A 21,593-nucleotide genomic window follows, 5' to 3' on the forward strand; every position below is an offset into this window, starting at 1 on the left:
TGGGGTAAAAATTGAAGATCATTTCTCTCCATTGCATGTTGGAGAGAGGGGCTAGTTTATTCTGAGGAGAACAGCAGAAGGGTTTTTAGGAATGTGGTGGTTTAGGAATGGTATTCTCCAATTTAGTGTTCCTGCTAAAACCGTGCACCGCTCGCTCCTCCCCAACTGGAGGCACAAAAGGCCAAGATCATGGGGTGAGATAAGAATAATTTACTGGAAACAGCAATGAGATAAGACACAAACACTAACAGCAACAATATTAATAACAAAAAGTATAAGAAAAGAAAGTTATTTACATGGAAAGCCCCCAAAAACAAACAAATGCCAGATGGCTCCTCCACCACATTTTCTCCTTTCCCCCTAGCCCCCAGCAATGAGTGAAATGGTACAGAATAACCTCTGGGTCCTGGCCATGCTCCCTCACACCTCCTGCAAAAATTAACCCTGTTCTGGCTGGAACCAGGACAAGGAACTATCTAGGAACTTTAGAGCAGTTTCCAAACCTGGTGTTTGACAACATTCTATTGACTGACAGTGTCTTAAGCACCAAAAGTGATGCAGAGACACCATGGGCTGCCCTGGGTCCACACCCTGTCCTTCACCAAAGCAAAGTCCCTCTCCACTGTAACCATCAGCACACAGACCAGCTTTTGTCATGTCAGCAGCACAGGTACCAAAACTGGAATGATACAGAGAACATCAGCATGACACTCCTGCACAGAAATTCGTGAAGTGTTCCATGTTTTTTTGACTCATCTGGTTAGAGCACGGTGCTAATAGCACCAACATTGTGGATGTGTAGGGGCCATTCACTTCAGAGCTGCACATGATGACCCTTGTGGGTCCCTTCCAGCCCAGAATACTTTGTGACTCTGCATAGATGAGTTTCATCTTTGAACAACTGAAGGAACTAAGCAAAAAGTGAAAAGCAATGGAGAGTCAGGCCATGGAGGGGACATGCAGGGTGTGGAGGTTCAGGGTCATTACACCATAACCAATATAATCCAGTGAAGCCAAATTTATTACCCCTGAAAGACATTTATAATAAATCTCTCCTGTCCACGTGTCTCTAGCTAATATGATTGGTTAATCCTAGCTGTTCACGCGTCTAAATTAGAATGCTGATTGGATCAGATAATTTTTCAAGCATCTTGCTGTGGTCGTCTGGCCCACCCATGGCTCACGTTTTTCTTACTTTCCCAAGCTCCTGACAAACTTGCTGAGTCCTGATGACTCTTCTTTCTGTATCTCTTTCAAGGATATACCGACCCCATTTCTGATTACGTCCATTATTCATTGTTTGTGAACGTGTCCATTGTCCATTAGCACAAGCAGGCTGGATTGTGCATCGGCTGCATATGGCCATTGTCTGGCAAGAACTCCTCAATCTGCAAAAACCTCTCAACAGGGACACACCTTGAAGTTCTGCTTTCCTCTGTGCAGAGTCCTGGAGGTGCCCTATGCCTACCAGTGCTGTGCCTACGGGAGCTGCAGCAGCTTCTTCAGGGTGTCCAGCCAGTGGGAGGCAGAAGACGTGGCCCCTGAGGAGGAGGATCCCCACAAGAGGACCTTGGAGTTGTTCCCAGGTCACGCTGACAACCACTGTGAGTAGACAGCCTGCATGGGGATCAGCCTGGGCATGGCTGAGAGCTGGGGTGCCATCCTGCCTCTGCAGGGCTGGTGCCACTCTCAGAGGTGACACTGCCTCAGGGAGGGCAGGCTGAGCCTTCTGCAGCACAGGGGGCCCATTGCTTTGAGCAGGCTCCTGTGGTGACCCTGAGTGAGACAAAGAGTAGGTCTGGCACATTCAAACCTTCACAATGGAGCCAAAGGACCTGCAGCCCCCACACCTTGGGCATGTTTGTCAATTCAGCCTTGCTGGCCATGGAGGGAGGCTGCTCAAGGCACTGGGAGGTGGCTGAGGCTACCTGAGACAACTGAGCTTGGTCATCTTGGTCATTTGGCTTCTGGGCAATGTGGAGCCTTTGGCAGGACATGTCTTTGTTCTTACATCTCTAGAGGAAGGATCCTGGGATTAATGTGAGTAAGAGAATGAGCTCAAAGACCTAGAACATCCCTCTGACTGGAGGCAGCGAGAGCTGTCATCTCTCTCTCAGGTGTTACAGCCAAGGCCAGGGTTAGGTGTGACAAGAGGACATGCTTGGGGAACACAGCACAGCGACTGGCCAAGGCAGGGAAGGAAAGCTCCATGGCTGAGCAGCACTTTCTGTCCAGGAGTCCATTTATTCTGTGCTCCACAGTGCAGCTCTGCTCAGACTGCCTGAGGCCAGTTCCAGGAGCCAGCAGAGTCCAAGGCCCCACTGCACTCCCAGCCCCACAGCACAGCAGCAGCTCCAGCAGCAGGCTGGTGTGACCCCTCTGCAAGAGAATCTCAGAATAGCATAAAGGAAAACATGAACCCCATTGCTTCCTCTGTAACTGCTGGAGAGTGCAAACATTTCAGAGCACAGCCTGGATGCTAATTCTATTTATATATTTGTGTAAATACAGTGCACTTCCGAGGCTTGAGACATCCTGCAGGCAAATCCACGTGGTAGCTGGAGAGGGAGAGAGGGCTGTGCCCTGCAGAGCCCTGACCCACCTGCCCCAGGAGCTCTGGGCATCCAGCCCCAGCCCCAGCCCTGTGTCCTGCACAGCCTGAGCAGGCAGGACTGCATCTGGATGGACCTTCAGACCCAGAGCTGCTGGACACTGCTGTCAGGAAAATTAACCCACAAACACCAGAGGTTTATGTCCAAAAGGAGACAGAGGAGTCCTTTGACTTTATTTGAATAAAGTGAGAGGCCATGGGGCATTCCCCTGGGATCTCTCAGATTTTTGGAGGATGCAGCCTCCTTTTTATCCCAATTTCCTGGCCACATTTCCCTTCTCTCATTCCCCATTTCTGAGGTACTTGAGAGGTTCAGACTTCCCAAAACACCTGATACCAAAGATTTCCCTCTAATGTACAACCCTCCCTTTTAATTTTCAATTCTTACGGAATTTAGGGGCTTTCCTTCCTCATTGTTTATTTCATCTTTCAATGTCTAATTTCATTTATCAGCAAACCTAAAGTTTATTTGTAAAAGCAAATATCTTTTTCCATTCATCAATCAGTGGAATCCTTCCCATTGCTTCTTTTATCTACCAGCAGACCCACAGCTCATTTGTAAAGACAAATCTGCTGTTCCTCTCACTGTGTTCTGGGCAGGATGACCAAGACACTTTATGACAGAGCCAGCAAGGGACCCCCAAGCCCTGTGCTCCTGCTCCTGCACTGATCCTTCCTGAGGATGACCTTTAGACATGCACAGAGCCCAGCCAGAGGGCAGCCAATGTGATTCCTGCTGGCATTTGTGGCTCCAGGAAGCATGGTAGACTTGGTGGTAACACTGGCCAGACAGCACAGAGGAGTCATGTTTCAGTCATTGCTGCAGGATTTCAGCTGAGCCAGGTCACTTTTTCCATCATTAATGCAGCCCATACTGTGGCAGTCCTAGAGCAGATAGTTGTGGGGTTTGCCTAGCAAATTATGGCATTTGTGGGAAGATCTTGTTTGTGACAAGGGGCCACAGAGCTGCTTTTGCTCAGTCTTTGATGTGCCAAAGGATGCTCTCACCTGGCCCTGTCAGCAGACCAGAACTTACCCAGGCTCCCAGGCCTCCAGGCCAGTCCCAGCACCACGAGGGGAATGCTGACTGATTCCTGACTGATTCTGAGATGTGCCAAATGAGGATATTTGCTGCTCGTAAAGGCTCCCATTTTCAGATGTTAAAGCATTGGATCTGTTTTGGAATATCAAAGCACAGAGGTGCAAATGTGAAATGCACAGGAGCACCATTCCTTGTGATGTGCAGCTTTTGCAGATGACTCTGCAGACCTCCAGCAGCAGGGTCTGCTCTTGATGACATGGCATTTGTGATATTGCTGTTTTACTTAATTAATCATGGCTTTATTTCTGTTCCCTGTGCTTCCTTTCTGATTACATAGATGGTATTTAGCTGGGTTATATGAACCTTGTAACACTTCCTCATTAAAGAGGAGAAAAGCTCCCAAACATTCCTTTCATGCAAGAGAGAAAGTGGTCAGCTGGAGAGAAAATACCTCAGGGCTGTGTGACAGCAGGTCCAGCCAGGCTTGTCAGGGCACTCAGGATGCTGTGGGAGAGCTTGGAGAGGGACAGGGAACATTTCCAGAGAGCTCTGTCCTCTCAGCCTTGAGCATTGCTTCCCAAATGAGGGAAGATGTTCCAGCCTCAGGCTGGGCAGTGAAAGGCAGCTCATCCCAGGCAGCCATGCAGGGACAGGAAAAGGCTCCAGTGCCCTGCCCTGCCCTGCCTGGCTGTGGCTCCTGCAGCCTCTCCTGCTCCCATCCCATCCCCATCCCGTCCTGCAGCCTCTCCTGCTCCCATCCCATCCCCATCCCGTCCTGCAGCCTCTCCTGCTCCCATCCCCATCCCCATCCCGTCCTGCAGCCTCTCCTGCTCCCATCCCCATCCCCATCCCATTCTGCAGCCTCTCCTGCTCCATCCCATCCCCATCCCAGCCAAGCCCAGCCCTGAGGGAGCCCCTGACCCCAGATCCAGAGCACAGGTGGTGCCACAGACCCCAGGGTGGGATCAGCTCTTCCCCATCCCCCCAAGGCCCTGAGTGCTGGGAACCCTCCCTCAACACCTGAGTGTGTCCATTCTCATCTGAGTAGCACCCACCTGGGGCCCAGACTCAAGTGGTCAGTGCGCATCTCACCATTCTGTCACCTTGCCAAAATGGATAGTTAAAGTCTCACTTTCAGCACTTTCAGTGTTTGGGATACCACTGAATTCTACAATGGTTTGGGTTTGGGAAGAACCTTGAAGCTCTTCTCATTGTCCCTCTGCCATGGCAGGGATACCTTCCACTGTCCCAGGTGGCTCCAAGCCCTGTCCAGCCTGGCCTTGGACACTTCCAGGGATCCAGGGGCAGCCACAGCTGCTCTCCAGCTCTCTTGGCACCCCTTTAGATGCTGGGAGGGTCCCTAAATCCTGGGGCCTTCTCTTCTCTAGGCTGGGCAATCCCAATTGTCTCAGCCTCTGGATTACAGCTGGTAGTGTTTAGCAGACATCCCCTGCCCCAAGTCTGCCCCTGTGGCTGACCAGGAACCCAAGGATGGCTCAGGGATCTGCCCCCAGGACAGCCCCAGCAGCCCCCAGCAGCTCCCAGTGGTGCTGCAGAGGAGGGCAGGGAAAGTGCCCTGGGGCACTTCCATCACCACCCCAGCACCTCTCTTGGGGACCTCTGGTTTGAGGACAGGAGGGGATGAATTCACTTACAACGTGTTTGGAATGATGGAACAAAGCTGTTGGAAGTGAGAAGGGAGCACATTGTGTGATATTTCTGTGTTCCCAAAATCTTTTGCCAGGCAATCATATTTATAAGGCTTTCCTGTTTCATCTTCCCCAACAACCTGCAAACCCTGCAGGGTCCTCAGAGATACACCTCTACTTCTACCATTCAAAAAGCTTCTCCAGACCCCAAACAGGATCTGCCCAGGCCTCTTGCAGCCACCCTCACACCGAGGAGAGGGCAGGACCCTGCCAGCCATGGGGCTGCCCTGGCTGACACAGACAGCACTGAGCAGGGAATGAGCAGGCAGTACTAAAGGGAAAAGCATTCAGCCCAGTGTTTTCTGTTCTATCCCTTCCCCAGCAGTTCTGCTCCTCTTCCTCTCACTTGACTTTGGTACAGGCAGCTCCTTTCTCATGGAAAGGGCACTACTGGCACAGAGGGCTTTTCTCATAAGACCTCAGAAAGTGGAGGCACCTCAGCAAAATTCAAGTAAAAGCTTCTTCAAAATCAATGCAGCCTGCCTTGCTGGGACACAACAGCCATTTTCCTTTCTCACAGCTCCCAGGCTGGAGAGGCACTGGTTTCTAGCAGACAGAGGTACATTTTTCACTTTGAATCCCACTGTGCTGACTAAGGATTGCTCTGTAATTCCCAGCAGGCTCATAGTCCAGGCAAAACAAGAGATCATCCTTCACTTCAGGAAAATGTTGAACCTGGGCTTAAAACCAGGCTTTGAGGAGAAAATGGATGGCACAGGTTACACTTTCCCAAGGGCTGGGTCTCAGCAGAGCACAGCAAGGCAAGGCTGTGTCTGTTTTATTTGGGTATCGTGACTGCACATCACAGCCTCCGCACTGTGGCTGGAAAAGACACTGGAGATTTATAAGACTATAAAATACAAGGATGAAATATTTTTCCATCCCACTGCGAGGGTTTCCTTGCCAGGCTCCAAAGCAGCAGTAATATTTCAATTCTTACACAGACAGATTTTAAAAATGACCTTTTTTTCCAAAGCTCCCTGAAGCCGAGAAAGCCATGAAGCTTGTCAGGAGGCACTAAAGATAGCACGTTATTTGTCATCATCCTTTAATCAAATAATCCCAGTCACATTTTCAAACACAGGCAGGGAGCACAGCTCTTGAGAGGCACCACTTCTAAACAGATTAGACACATCAATCCCTCTCAGGTCAGCCTTATCTGTGGGGATTTGCCTTCCTGGCCAGTGTATAAGCTGCCAGGTGCACACCTGGGCTCCAGCACCATCCATTCATCCAAGAGAGAGCTCATCCCACAGCCACAGATCCAACTCTCTGGCTACCAGGCTGTAACAAGAACAAAACCACATCCTTTCCCTTTCCTCCTGCTGGCAGAAAACCCTCCCAAGCTCTCCACTGGGAGCTGAAGGCTGTGCTGGTGCCACGGCTGGGAATGGGGCAGCAGGACAGAGCTGTCCTCACCGTGTCCAGCCAGCAGGACTTTGGGATCAGGAGCAAGGAACAAAGCAGAAAAGAACATTGTGGATTAGGCTGAGAGGATGCCATTCACCCTGGTGACAGCCTGCACTGAACACTCAGCTGAGGGCTCAGCCCCATCCCCTTCCAGCAGCTCCTTCTCAGCCAAGGGCTCTGCCTGGCCCTCAGCAAGCCCAGCCTGGCTCGGGGTGCAGAGATGCTGGTGCAGGGCTGGGCTCTGCAGCCTGGCTGCACAAACCCCGTGGCTGCAGAGTCTGCAAATCCCTCAGCAAATCCTGGGAATCCACAATCAAAAACAGGACACCACGATCCCAAGGTTTTACAGGGCATAAAATAACACAATAAATGTTGTGTTCCCTTGTCTCTTTGCTGAGGAACTGCTTGCTGGTGGTTGCTGCTGACAAAAAATTTGTGCTGCAAGAAGAGGCTGATGGTTCCCTCTGAACAAAGCCCCAAAATCCCTGTTGATGAACAAATATTGGACAAGGCCTGCCCAGAAAGCTCCCATGGAGAAGCTGCATTTGAAGGCTTTGTGTTCTTTAACCACACAGGCTGAAGGATTTCTTTATTTTTAATAAAGAGTGCTGGGAGGAGGGAACCACAGTCCCACAGCTCTGGGATCTGGGGCTCTCATACTTCAAATGTTAGGAGCAACCTAAAAACAGAGGGGTTGGCTACACCGCAACCCACCAACATTTACAAGATCTTCTCCCTCTACAGCAGGGGACAAACTGCACACCAGCAGCTGCTTTGAACTGGCTGGGAAGGTCTGTGTGCAGGACAGGCAGCAGGAAAAGCTCCTGGCCCAGTGAGCTCTGATGGTTCTGCTGGTTCTTATCTGAGCACCATTTCTTGTTCTTTCCTCCCCAGATGACCTGGATGCAGATGATCTTCAGCTGGAGCTTGAGGAATCCAAGCTGCACCCCACAATTCAGTGCACACCAAGCCCAGGTGAGCAGCCAGGGAAACCCTTTGAACAGAGTTGGGATTTTTGTGCTTCTCTCAATCCCCAGGATCCCCCACGACCTTATAGATCAGAAAGGTTGGGCTTAGGCCAAGTGGGGACAGGTGAGGAGTCTCCTTCTCCCCCCTGGATGCAGCTGCCCTGTCAGGAGGGGATGCCCATGTCAGGAAAACCTGAGCAGGAACTCCAGGTACCACCAGCTCCTCCATCCACTGACCTGCTGCCCTCAGCTCTGGCTCTCCTGATTTCCTGACACTCAGCTTTGCCTCATCCAGCCTGGAATATTGCATGGCAGCCTTGTCCTTGGTGTCCTGATCACACCCATGGCACTCAAACTGCAGGGACACTTTGCTCTGTGTCCTGAGGAAGGGGAGGCACTGGGCTGCAATGCTGATTGGGGCTCAAGGAAGTTTCCTTCTGATTTTGTCCCTGTTCATAGCTCAGTGGGGTCCTACACAGACACACCTGGAGGCTGCAGAGGTCTGGTTCCAGCCAGCCTGCTGTGGGACACTGGGAGGGACAGACTCTTATCAGTTGTTCCACTGAGTTTGTTGCAAAAGGAATAAGATTTCAGATGGGGGCATGTCCTGCTGCCTGGCACTCTGAGCTTCACCTCCTTAGAAATGAAAAAGCTTTCTCCATTTCCTCTAATGTTTTTGCTCTCTAACACCTAAAACTTCTACTGCCCTGGTTTTGTTTTTACTGAACCACTCACTGAAACATCCCAATCCCTCCCAGAGGCAATTTTATAGCATTGCCCACTCTCTCTTTCCCCACTTTCTTCTTTTTTCTTTGGCAAACAGCTTCCAGACCGGTCCTCTTTTTGCCCCTCCACAACCTTCCTTTACTCACTCCCCCACCCATCCACTTCTTTTTTTCTCCTGACATCCTTCCATGTTCTGCCTGCTCAGACCCCTCTGTCCCTTCCTTGCCACTCCAGCTCCCTCCCTCTCTCCCTCATGCCCAGACACTTCACCTCACATCCCCATCCCCATTCATGCAGAATGAATGAAGAGATGCAGACACCTCTTAGCCGAGGTCTTGAGTGCACAGAGAGAGGCTGGCAGTGCCAGAGCAGGATGCAGCATCCTGGCAGATCTCCACACCACCACCTCCCAGGGGGAACGTGAGGAGGAGCAGGGAATGGCAGAGGAGCCCAAATCACAGGCTCACACCAGAGGAGTCTGCAGTCATGACTTTTTTTACATTTTAGGAGCACTGATCAGTTTGTTGCTTCTTATATTTTATTTTGACCCTACCCTGCACCTTCTTCCCACCCTAGACAAGATCTGAGAGGGTGCCAGAGGCACTCCAGTGTGAGGGCAGGAGCACAGGGGAGACCCAAGGGGCAGCTGCAGAAGAGGGGGGACAATGTCACATTTTCCAAGGCACTCATGTGGCTGGTGGGCCAGGAGAGAGCTGGGACTTGGAGAGAAGCAGTTCCTGCTGGGTGTAACTCTGGGGTTTGTCTTGCAGGTCCCTTCAAGCCCTGTGATCACCTGTTTGAGAGCTGGATCATCCGCCTGGGAGTCTGGCTCATCGTCCTGGTCTCGGTGCTCTGCAACGGGCTGGTCATCCTGGCTGTCTTTGCTTCCCCCAGCTACCTGTCCCCGGTGAAGTTCCTGGTGGGCTCCATAGCCGGGGCCAACCTGCTGACGGGCATCTCGTGCAGCATGCTGGCCCTCGTGGACAGCCTCACCTACGGCCGCTTCGCCCGCTACGGCGCCCGATGGGAGACAGGCGCGGGCTGCAGGGTGACAGGGTTCCTGTCCGTGCTGGCCTCCCAGGCTGCCATCTTCCTGCTGACCCTGGCTGCTGTGCAGTGCAGCCTCTCGGCCTCCTGTGTGCGGGGATATGGGAAGTCCCCGTCCCTGGGCAAGGTCAAGGCCGCCGCCTGTTGCTGCCTCTTGTTGTCCTCTGTGGCCGCCATCCTGCCTCTCTTCTCCATTGGGGAATATGGAGCATCCCCTCTGTGCCTCCCATACCCCATCCCAGAGGGGAAACCCAGCAGCCTGGGCTTCACCGTGGCCTTGGTGATGACAAACACGCTCTGCTTCCTGACCATCACGGGCACCTACATCCGCCTCTACTGCAGCCTGCTCAAGGGGGAGTTCAGCGCTGTCTGGGACTGCGCCATGGTCAAGCATGTGGCCTGGCTGATCTTCACCAACTGCCTCCTCTACTGCCCAGTGGCCTTCCTCACCTTCTCCTCTACCCTCAATCTCTTCCTTATCACCCCAGAGGTCATCAAATCCATCTTCCTTGTGGTCCTGCCCCTGCCCGCCTGCCTGAACCCCTTGCTCTACCTGCTCTTCAACCCCCACTTCAGAGATGACTTCCGCCTGCTGAGGCAGAAAGGGCAGGACAAGAGCAGCTTCCCCCAGTCCTGCAGGGCTGATGACATGGAGAAAAGCTCCTATGACTCCACCCAGGCTCTGGTGAACTTCTCTGACATCGACCACATGTGTGAGACACCTGATTCCCTGGGAGTGCGGCCCATTCTTGACAGCTACAGCTTCCCCTCCATGGCGCTCATCCCCTGCCAGCAAAGGGTGGGCACCAGGGGCAAGGAGAGGGGCTGCTCTGAGCACTGCCCCTGCCTCAATGACAGTGAGGTGCTGATAACTCCAGAGAGCCGGGATCTGTCTGGCAGCAGCCTCCGGATAACCTTCTTCCCTTCCCCAGCCACGCCGCCCTACACATCTCACTTATAACCCTGCTGGGAGCAGCCGTGGGAACGGCCCCACAGCCCACACCGAGGGCCAACACCAGTGCCCAGGGGCCAGCAAGGTGACACAAACGGCTCCCTGAAAAGCACCAGTACAATCTGTCTTCCCTCATCCCCATCACACCTGCCTGGGCAACAGGCACTGCTCTGCCAGCTGCCCCTGGCCTAGAAGGGCTCTGACTGAGCTCCAGACACTCAGGGCTGGCCATGGGAGGAGACAATCCCTGTGTGAGTCTCACTTCTGCTAGGAACTGCCTGGGAGAGAGCCCCCCTGGCTCAGGAAGTGGGTCAGGGAAAGCTCCTCCTGCCCACCCTGCAGCATCACCAGCCAGGAGGAGCCTGCAGCAAAGCCAAGCTTGTGTTCCCAAGGCAGAGACCTCTTGGCCAAAACCATGGCTCTGTAGCAACCCCTGGAAATGGCCACCTGCAATGACATGGCCACCCACAGGAACCCCAGACCTTGTCCTCTAGGGCTCTCTGCAGGTCCCACACACCCTGGAAATGGGCTGGTGCCTGTCTCACGCCACCAAAAGCAGCATATCCATGTGTACACCTGAGTTTTGGATGCCTCTACTTTGGGAATCCCCATTCATTCGCTGGGAGCCTCATGGGTTGGACACAACCCTCACTTCCAGCCAAGCCCAGGAGCTGGGGATGCTCAGCCTTTCAATCTGACCCACAGAGTCTCACAAGGGGTCTCTGAAACCCACAGCAGCCAAACCCAAGCAGTTCCCAGAGAATCCCATGTGCTCTGCCTGAGGTCACCCAGCAGCACCAAGCCAAGGCACCCAAGGGCACAGCAGGCCCCTCAAACAGCACAGCACACCTGGGGCACTCCTGTCTGCAGCCACCTGCTCCTGGTCAGACATGGTGAAAATGGGTCTGGCTGCTGCCTCATCGCCCCCAAACCTCCCTCCTGAAAGAGGCTCTTGGTTCTGGGTACATGTCCCACACACAGTGGAGCCATTTGGGGCACTGCATGTGTCTTCTCCTGTTTTAAGGGCAGGCAGCTGGTGTAGAAGGAGGAAAGAGAAATCAGCATTGTGGGATGGTGGCATCAGGAGGACACAGGCCACTGGGAACAGCCTCAAATCCACTCCCTGCACCTCAGGGATCTCCCAAATCCTCTGACTCCATCACAAACCCTCCCAGTGCCACCCAGTGCAGCAGGGAGCCCTGTGCTCAGAGCTCAGGCCTGGGCAAAGCTTTGGTTCTGCTGACGTTACTGCAGCTGTTTGTCACTCATTTTCATGAGATAATAAATGAGCCCTGTTGCTGACCAGTGGCTGGTTTCTGTCCTCTTTCACGTGAGGAGCACCTTGGTGGCTCCCTTGGCAGCTGCTGTGCCTTGGGTGCTGTCTGCACTGCCAGAGTGAGAGCTGGACAATTGTGTTGTGTCCATGTGAGTTGGCATCACCCTCCCCAGCCCTGCTCTCAGGAGGGAAGAGCCAAATCACCTTCATGCAGCAGCACTGTGGCACCAGGTACCTCTCCAGGTCCCATGTGAGACCCTGTACCCTGGGATCTGCTGCTCAGGGGTTTGAGTTTGTGACCAGGACAGATCTGTGGCATCAAAGTGCAAGAACATCATGTAACAGGGTCTATGCAAAGCCAGACTCACCAGACAGAACCTGGCTCTGCTTCCCTCCACTGCACTTGAGGCCTGTGGTCTTATCTCAAGATTAAAAACTTGAGAGATACCAAGAAATCAGAGGAACAAGATCCAAGGATTAGAGAAGAGGGTGGGACCCCCAAATTTAGTGACAAAATCCAAAGCTCTGCTACAGTCTTCAGGTGGGAACTGTGAAAAACATGGCCTGTTGTGAGACTTGAATCCTGATCCAGACCTCTGATATCCTACACATGCTCCAAATCTGGTTTTATGTTTGGCTCATTAAAAACAGAGCCAGGAAAACCCTGAGATAATGACAGGGCTGGTACAGGTGAAAGCACTGCCCTTCCCATGAACAATTCCCCCAGGATAGGTCCACTGTGGGTCTGCAGAAAAGTTCTCTGGGTTGTGTGGGCTCCTTGATCAATGGGGGGGTCTTCCCACACCCTCTCCTCCCAGATAAAGCAATGGCCAGCAGCCCTGCAGGCCCTGTCTGTGCCAGAGCCAGCCCAGGGCAGCCAGACTGAGACCCTCAGCATCACCTCACCCATCCCTCAGGGCTCCACAGTAGATGCTGCCCATGGATGTGCTGACCATTACTTCAGCTCACCCAGGATCCCCACTGCACCCTTCTTCTGCCTCACTGATGTCTGCAGGCCTGGAGGGTGTCCCCAGTGAGCCAAGGACAGACTGCAGGGCATCTCTGGGGAGGGAGGGACTGAGAGAGCACCAGATCACCCCAAAGGGCCCTGAGCCCCAAAAGCAGATGTGCTGTAAAGCACAGGAGCTTTTCCTCACTGCTCGGGAGGAAAGAGTCCCTTGGCTCCATCCAGGGAAGCTCAGTTGCCTCTGAAAGCCAATGCCCATCTCCTGGCAACTCAGGAATTGTCAGCTCAGAGAGAACAAAGCTCCTTGGAGCACTGCACAATGCACCAGCCAGGATCCTCTTACCCAGCTCCCATGGGCACCGAGCCCTCCCACATTGCTGCTGCTGGACAGTCAGGGGAATTTAACTGAGCACAAGCTGGTCATGGAGCAGGGATCTGCTTAACTGAGCACAAACTGGTCACGGAGCAGGGATCTGCTCAACTGAGCCCAAGCTGGTCATGGAGCAGGGATCTGCTCAACTGAGCACAAACTGGTCATGGAGCAGGGATCTGCTCCCTCTGCTGCCCAGGCCACAGCAGCCCCTCAGAGCCCATGGCAGCAGGCACAGCCTGAAGGCCTCTCTGGGCTGTGCTCCTTGCATAGTTGCTAAGGGAAAGGAGGGAGCACAAACACAGAGCACATCCTGTACTGACCAAAGAGGTGCCCAAGAAACACTGAAAGGTTGTGTATGTGCAGATGTGCAGGAAACAGAAAGCAGCACCTTTCTGTTTCTGCTGCAGGCCATAAATCCAGAGTATGAGCTCTCTGGAAAATGCTCACTGAAGTGCCTTTCCCCACATCTCTAACAGTGTACACGTCTTTCCACTCTACCAAGCACTAAGTTCAACAATTATTTTTAAAAAATTAAAAAGTAAAAGCAATCTTACACCACTCCACCTTGTGACAGTGTTCACAGGGGTTTTTGGATGAGGGAAGAGACAAGGATCTGATTCCATGTTTCAGAAGGCTGATTTATTATTTTATGATATATATTACATTAAAACTATACTAAAAGAATAGAAGAAAATGTTTCATCAGAAGACTAACTAAGCTAAGAACAGAAAGGAACAATAACAAAGGTTTGTGGCTCGGACAGAGAGCCCAAGCCAGCTGACTGTGATTGGCCATTAATTAGAAACAACCAACATGGGCCAATCACAGATTCACCTGTTGCACTCCACAGCAGCAGATAACCAATGTTTACATTTTGTTCCTGAGGCTTCTCAGCTTCTCAGCAGGAAAAATCCTCAGGAAAGGACTTTTCATGAAAACATGTCTGCGATACCACCTCCCTTCCTAGCAGCTGGCATGGTCCTTACTGGTGCCCCTCTGCCCACCTTGTGGTACCTGGGGTGACTCTGGGCTCTGCAGGCAGCACATCCCACCTGGACTGGCCAGTCCCACACCCATGGTGGAGTCAGCTTAGACTGTGTCACCCACTTCTGGCCACAAGCACAGGTGTGAAATGACCTCAGCAAGGCCAGAACACAGGGAAGTTCTTGCTCCCCATCCTCCACCAGCAAGAGCTCATGAGGCTGCACTGCTGCCTCCTCTCTGCTCCGGTCAGGTGAGACCCCACCTGCAGTTGCCTCCACTTCTTGGGCCACCAACACAAGGTAGATGTGGATCTGGGGAAACACATTCAGAGGAGGCCACCACACTGATCACAGGGCTGGAGCCCCTCTGCTCTGCAGCCAGGCTGGGAGAGCTGGGGGTGCTCACCTAGGGAAGAAAATACTCCAGGGACACCTCAGAGCCCCTTGCAGGGCCTAAAGGGGCTCCAGGAGAGGAGGAGAAGGACTTGGGACAAGGGATGGAGGGACAGCACACAGGGAATGACTTCCACTGCCAGAGGGCAGGGTTAGATGGGATATTGGGAAGGAATTCTTGGCTGTGAAGGTAGGGAGGCCCTGGCACAGGTTGTCCAGAGCAGCTGTGGCTTCTCAATCCCTGGAAGTGCCCAAGGCCAGGCTGTACGGGGCTTGCAGCAACCTGGGCTACTGAAAGGTGTCCCTGCCATGGCAGGGGGTGGAACAAGTTGAGTTTTAAGGTCCCCTCTGCCCCAAATCATTCAGATTTCATTATTTTAAGTGGAGCTAGGCTGGGAGTCCCACTGTGATAAGGCCACAGTTCTGAGCTGATGGGGACACAGAGCAACAGCCCAAGTGGGCAGGAGGGCACTGAGGTGCTGGGCCAAGCTGACAGGGAGGAGGCTCAGGCCATTGTGGGCTGCATTCTGGCTGAGGAGCAGTGTTGGGGGTGGCACGGTGACAGGCACAACTGCTCTGGAAGCCATTGTCAGGGCTGGGCACCTCTGAGGTTTCCCCTGCACGTCAGCAAGGCACTGCCAGGACAGCCTGAAGGGGAAAATGGCATGTGTGAGGAGGATTTTGGCCCTGAGGGACCCGGAAGCTTTGTGTGGCAGGACAATGTGGAGGCAGCATGCAGGCACGCTCAGATGTTCATTCTCCCCTCGTCCAGCCCTCCTGGCTGGAGATGTGCAGCTCCTCTGAAACAGAGCCAGCAGAGCAAGCACCCTACGGGATTGTTTTTCAACCTCATTGTTTTTTCCACCAACATTGTGATTTCTGTAAGACTGGGCCATGATTGGGAACGTTTGGGAGGGCAGCACGGCCGTGGTCACGGGCGTGCAAGTGATGAGGAACAAACTGTGCATGGGGTGGCAATGTCTGACACTGACCTCCTCGGAGGCCAAAGGAAAACAGACATTTTGGAGGATGCAAGCCCATCTTCAGCACTGGGATGGACCACACATCAGGTCTGGCAGGTGACCAGAGTTACCAAGGGGTTAACACCTTGTTCCCACTCTCCAGTGACACAAAACCACATTCACTTTCTCAGGCAATCTCTTCCATTACTGTCCCAGACCTGATGGCAACTTCCAGGCTCCTGTTCACACATCACTTGCTGGTTTGAACTCCTCGAAGCAAAACTGAGGCACTTCATCTCAGCTTTTCATCTGTGAACATTTTGTTAGCTGTAATTCCTGCTGGGATCTTTTCCCTGCCATCCAGGCCCCACTCTTCTCCATATGGACACTGTGCTCCCAGCCCTGAATCCCCACACACCTCTCCTTCCATCCCAGACCCAGGAAAGTGCTCCTGGTTGGTGTGGTCCAGAGCAGGAGCATCATGAGGATCAAACAGATCAGCTTTTGTTCTCCAAATGAAAGACACTGTGATCTTCAATCTGTACTGCCCATGGTGGAGGCTTCCCTTGTATCTGCTCCACTCCATGGTCTCTGTCAGAGTTTCAAGGTGAAATAGTCAAAGATGGGCAGACTGGCACAGGAAAAGGTGAGTTCTGGTGGATGTTCTCACAGAGGGCTCAGCTATAAAATACACAGAGTTGGACCCAAAGAGAGCTGGGACCAGGGAAGGGCATGGAGCAAGAACCTCATGGTGTCCTGTGCTGGGTAAAGGCCACGTGGCCCTCATGCAGCCAAGAGCTGCCTCTCCCCAGAGCCTTCAGGTAGGAGCACAGTAAGTGGGGATCCCAGGGCTAAAGCCACACATCCATCTGAAATCTGCCTTGCTCCAGCTGGATGTTTCCCACAGGCAGAGGAAATGGAGACACCACTTTGAGAGGTGATAGCCAGGAGCATGGTGCAGAAATTGGATGTCACAGACATCTTTTATGAAAAATCCTTTCCTTAGGATTTTTCCTCCTGAGAAGCCTCAAAAACAAAATGTAAACAATGGTTATCTGCTGCTGTGGAATGCAACAGGTGGATCTTTGATTGGCCCATGTTGGTTGTTTCTAATTAATGGCCAATCACAGTCCAGTTGCCTCGGAAAGAGAGTCTGAGCCACAAGCCTTTGTTATCATTCCTTCTTATTCTATTCTTAGCTAGCCTTCTGATGAAATCCTTTCTTCTATTCTTTTAGTATAGTTTTAATGTAATATATATCATAAAATAATAAATCAAGCCTTCTGAAACATGGAGTCAAATCCTCGTCTCTTCCCTCATCCTGGGACCCCTGTGAACACGGTCACAGTTGGAAGTGGCTGGAGAGTTAACAGCCTGCTCTGATCCCTCTGGCCAGTACACTCTCCTGTTCTGGGAAGGATTCTGTTAGGAAGCAGAAGTATTCTTGGAAATATTCTGTTCAGAGACTTCTTAGACCTTGGATAAGAGCAAAGTGTGTGAAAGCTCTCTCCATCTGTGATCCCAGGTATACGGCAAACTCCAGACCTTGCATCTTCTCTTCAGACGCATTGAGGATGACATTGTACATACAACTGTCAAGTGGACACTTAGGAAAAATCACAGGAAAAGCTGAGGTCCCAGTGTGAAAAGCCAGCCTGAAAAATAATAAAAAGCTCCAGCTTCCTGAATGCCTCAAAACTGGAGTAACTTCCCTGCAGCTGTGAGGAAGAAGAACCACACTCTAATACTGGTCAGTCACAAACTGAGTCAAACACCTTGACCTCTTCTGTGACTGCCCCCCACCCTCAATACACACAGGGCTGAAAGAATTAAGGTTTGTCTGGGGCAGGGTAATGGTCACAATTCCTGATCTAAAGGGCTCCCACAGGGCACAGGTGTCAGTGACACACAGTGCTTAAGGATGCAGAGAGATATTTTCTGAAGCACTTTGCATCTACTTATGAATGGAAACAGATGCCCAGGATCATCTGACTGCTTGTACAGCCTCAGTGTGCAGTGAGGGATGGGGGGACCTGGGGAATGTTGCAGCTGCCTCTTCTCTTCCCCAGATACCGACTGAGATGTGCCGTTTCTGCAGCTCCACAAGGGATCCAGCAGCAGTGCTCACTCAGGAGTGAGCTTCCTTTGTCCCCCAGGCCCACAGGTGTGTGTAAAAGCACAGATAGCAGCCCACAGAGAGTGAAGACACTCTGCCCTTTGGATGTTGGCTGCAGGGGGGTGCAGCAGGAGCTGCACATTCAGGACATGAGTCAAATCTGTAGAGGCAGCTGGTCGGGGGTCTGATGGCTCAGCCTGGACACCACAACCTTCCCAGAGAGAAGTCCCCCAAGAGACAATTTTCTAGGGTCTCAGGCAGTCCTTCAGCTGCAAGGTAACCCCACCAAGGGGCAGCCAGCTCAGCTCTGAGCAGGGATTTCAGCTCTTAGTGATTTCAGCTCTCAGTGATTTCAGCTCTGCCTTGTGAGGTGTCCCCAGGCCAGCACACGGACAAAGAGACAGGAGCTCTGTGTGGTTGTTCCACAGAGTTCCTTTATTCCTGCATCCTGCAAAGGAGGCCAGGGACAACAGGTCTCTGCTGAACAGGGAAGAAACTGGGGGTTTATGGGGAAAAGCAGGGGTGGTACAAAGGGGGAAAACCAATCAGTCCTAAAAATCTACATGGGGTTCCAAAGCATGCTGGGAACTCACCATGACCAAGGAGGATTTCTCAGTCCAAACTTAGGGTTAGGGTTAGGGTTTGAGAGTTTGAGAAGATTTTATCACAGCCCATTCAAGGGATAGCTCTCCAAAGGAGAGGGCTGGCATGCCCATCTGTCTCCATAAAATCCATCTCCCCCATCCCATAGTGACAGAGCTCTTGGGAGGCTCTTGTATTGCCAGCCCTTTATGGGAGTCAGGTGTAGGGGCATCTCTGAGGGTTCCACCTCACCTGGTCTGGGGATGCAGAGGGTCCTGCATTACCCACCTGTGCAGGTATTGCTCAGAAGCAGCAGGTGATGTCCCTTTCCCTTCAGAAGTGAGGACCAGCAGCTCAGGTGCTTCCTTGAGTAGCCTGAATAGAAGAGCATTAAAAAATCAAACCTGCTCTTGCATTACTCAGTGTGGTTTCCATCACCCAAAACTAACAGAGTAGAATGCTGGGCTGCCAAAGTATTCCAGCAGTGCTGAGGAACTGTTCATTCATTTATGACATCATTGGCACAGGGACTGTGACCATCAGGACAATCAGAATCCAAGTTTTATTTATTCCTTTTCAAAGTGTTCTGAAATAAAATGAAAAATAAAGAGCAGGACCCACCAGAGGACATGGGAGATGTGGTCATCACAGGGAACACAGTGCTGGGTTTGAAGGTAGTGACTGACACAAATCAGCATCAACAACAACAACCAAAACCAGAGGAGACTGGCCAACCACTCACATCACAGAAATATTATAATGTTGGAATCCTGGATGCTGAGAATTTTAAACCTTCTGTGCTTAAAGGCACAGACCCACAAGAGAACATTGCATTTGACCTGAGACTGTGGAGAAGACCTCAAAAATTGATTAATAGCACTGAGATTATAGGTGTGTAGTTGGTTAGAAGTGTACAATGTCACAGGGTGGAAAACTTAAAGTTTGGGATTTTAGAATATAGAAATAAATATGAAGCAAGATGGAGGTTTTAGGGTGGAGGCAGGTGGTACTTCTTCACCTTCTTCCTTCTCCATGGGTTTGGGTGGCATTTTGTAATTGGGCAGAAAAGTCCACAGTGCTGGCTCTGTGGGATCAGTGATTGGGTTAAAAGGGAAAATAATATAGGTGTCAGTTCTAAATTGGATAGTTTAGCCTTGAAAGACCTTGTAACAAGAGATTGTTGGCCATTTGGTGACTTCTAATGAAAAGCTGCAGAACTCACAGCAGTGAGACTGTTTTAGTGATAGGAAACAATGAACACCTGAGTCTGAACATGAACTATGATCTCAAGTGCCTTCAGTCCAGATGCAGAGAAAACCAATTGGTTTCAATTCAATATTATAAGATCTACTTCTTTACACCAATTAAGTGATTTTCCTGAATTGTAATTCAAATTGACATCAAAGCCATCTACAAACTAATCTCACATTTTCCCCTGCACCTGGTAACAGCATTTTCTTTGCTTGGGGAGTTTAGATTCTTTGGGATATTGTCTCCCTTCCTTAGCCAGCAATCTGGGATAGCCTTAGAGACAAAGAAATCTTCCAACCTGTAGAACATGACCCATGGTCCTGATTCTCCTGTTGTCCAGCACACTCCCAGCCTCATGCCCAGGGTTTCCCAGCACATTGCAGAGGCACAGGAGGGAAGCAGAGGGAGATGCACAGTTGCTCTCATCCAAGCAGATGATCTTTAAAATTCATTATAAACTTCAAAATCCCCTTCAGCCTAAAAATAGTCTTCTACTCCCTTACCTTCTTCCCCATTGCACTGTTCATATCATGATCTATCCTACAATTTGCAACATGATATATGGCCTCAGACCCCTGTTACAAAATTTTTCACCTACCTACTATTCTTCCTAATCACTATACTACTTGACCCCAAACACTGGGGAATAATAATAATAATAACATCAACCATAATTTTAACACTTATAACAGAAGTGTTCATTTTAGAAGTTGTAGGAGACAGCAAAGAGCCATGAACTTGGTGAGCAGAGGCAAAAACTTGCTCTTCCTCTCAAAAAATATCATTCTTCATCCATGTTTACACCACAGTGTGTGGGAAGAGCTGATCCTGAATTGCTGCCAGTCCAGGTATAAAATCCAGCAGCCATTCCACACCACCTAGGAAAGGTTTGAAGTTAATTCTCAACAACAACAACAACAACGGCCACTTTCATTATGGATGCTTCCCTGAACCAGCAAAGAGAGGAGGATGGAACCAGATGAGTTGTTTTGGTGCCACTGACAACTTTTCCCAAAATCAGCTGTTCAGCAGATGGCAAATTGAATCCAAGGTTGCCACTGAGGTTCAAGGGGTGCCCAGAAGTAGTTCTGGCTGCTACACAGCTGGGCTCTTCCTCCCCTTTGCTGTGCTGCCCCATGAAGCCAGTCAACAAACAAAAAAACAATTGCACCAAAAAGTCTGCAGTTGTTTTACTCCAAGCCCTCAGGGAAAAAGCCTTTTATGCTTTTAATCTTCTGGTTTTCTCTTGCAATTTTGCCAATTGAGTTAATCAATTAAAATAACTGGATTATTTTCCTTGCCTAACCCTGCTAACCCACCTCCCCTCTTCCTTCTCCACTCACATTTAGACCTTTATTTTCCCCCTTCCTCCTCCCCTTTTATTTAAACTCGTGTTTTGGAAAATTCCACAGCTGGAATTTCACATTTTCTTTTGTCACCACATTGGAGACATTTGAGGAAAACAGTGAGGGCAACGTCCCAGTGGGCACAGTTACATTAGGGGCAAAGGGAAAAGACACATTAAGGCAAAGCAGGTTCCAGTTCCTGAGCCTGGCTTACCCTCTCCTGCCTTGCCATGACTGCCTGGCTGTTAAAACCCTCCATTGATCCCCATCTCTCTGTCTTTACTACATAACTTCTTCCTCTGGAAGCTCAGTCTTGTTTCTGGGAATGCATTCCTGCTATGTACACACCTCATCACCCTACACAGAATAAAATCATTTCTAAGAGGAATAAAACTGCCCTGCACATCTGAAGGTGTCCAGTGTGAGTGAGCAAAGCTTTGAAGAGTCCAATTCTCTCTTTTGACAAGGGCTGGGGCCTTCACTTCCAGAAAAACATTGAGGGGCTAGATTACCAGGGAAGGTTCATCAGGTTGGACATCACCAGAATAAATCAGGTGAGACTCCATTTTCTTCATGGTGGAAGAAACCCACTCTTCATCCACATAACTCACTTTTATACAGTTTTACAGACCTCGTGTGTGACTCCAATTGGGCAGGAGCTTTCTTGCCAATTACTTTATTGGTTAGTAAAAGGTATTTTACTTGTCCATCAAATCTCTCTACTCTTAAATGGTTTACATATTTTCTTCATTGGTTCTCATGTGATAGATTTAATGTTTATGGAGGTGCTAGTTGTTTTTCACCCAGGAATAGATGTTAACAAACTGTTCACACCAGGATTGCTTTCTCATGCGAACTTGTAAAGTGCTAGCTGCACTT

At 50.9% G+C, this 21,593-nt stretch overlaps 1 protein-coding gene across 2 annotated transcripts in view; it reads left to right on the top strand.

The window, feature by feature from the left end:
• LGR6 (leucine rich repeat containing G protein-coupled receptor 6) overlaps positions 1-11,733 on the top strand; it is a 169,496-nt gene extending 157,763 nt beyond the window's left edge. For both annotated transcript variants that reach the window (XM_064732855.1, XM_064732856.1), the window contains 3 exons: positions 1,444-1,604; positions 7,667-7,747; positions 9,237-11,733. In XM_064732855.1, coding sequence (XP_064588925.1) covers positions 1,444-1,604; positions 7,667-7,747; positions 9,237-10,474 — 1,480 coding nt within the window. In that variant the 3' untranslated portion in view covers positions 10,475-11,733. The remainder of the gene's footprint in view (positions 1-1,443; positions 1,605-7,666; positions 7,748-9,236) is intronic.
• The last annotated feature ends 9,860 nt before the right edge of the window (positions 11,734-21,593 follow it).

Source organism: Zonotrichia leucophrys, chromosome 26 (genome assembly GCF_028769735.1).
Source record: "Zonotrichia leucophrys gambelii isolate GWCS_2022_RI chromosome 26, RI_Zleu_2.0, whole genome shotgun sequence".
NCBI classification, from domain to species: Eukaryota; Metazoa; Chordata; class Aves; order Passeriformes; family Passerellidae; genus Zonotrichia; species Zonotrichia leucophrys.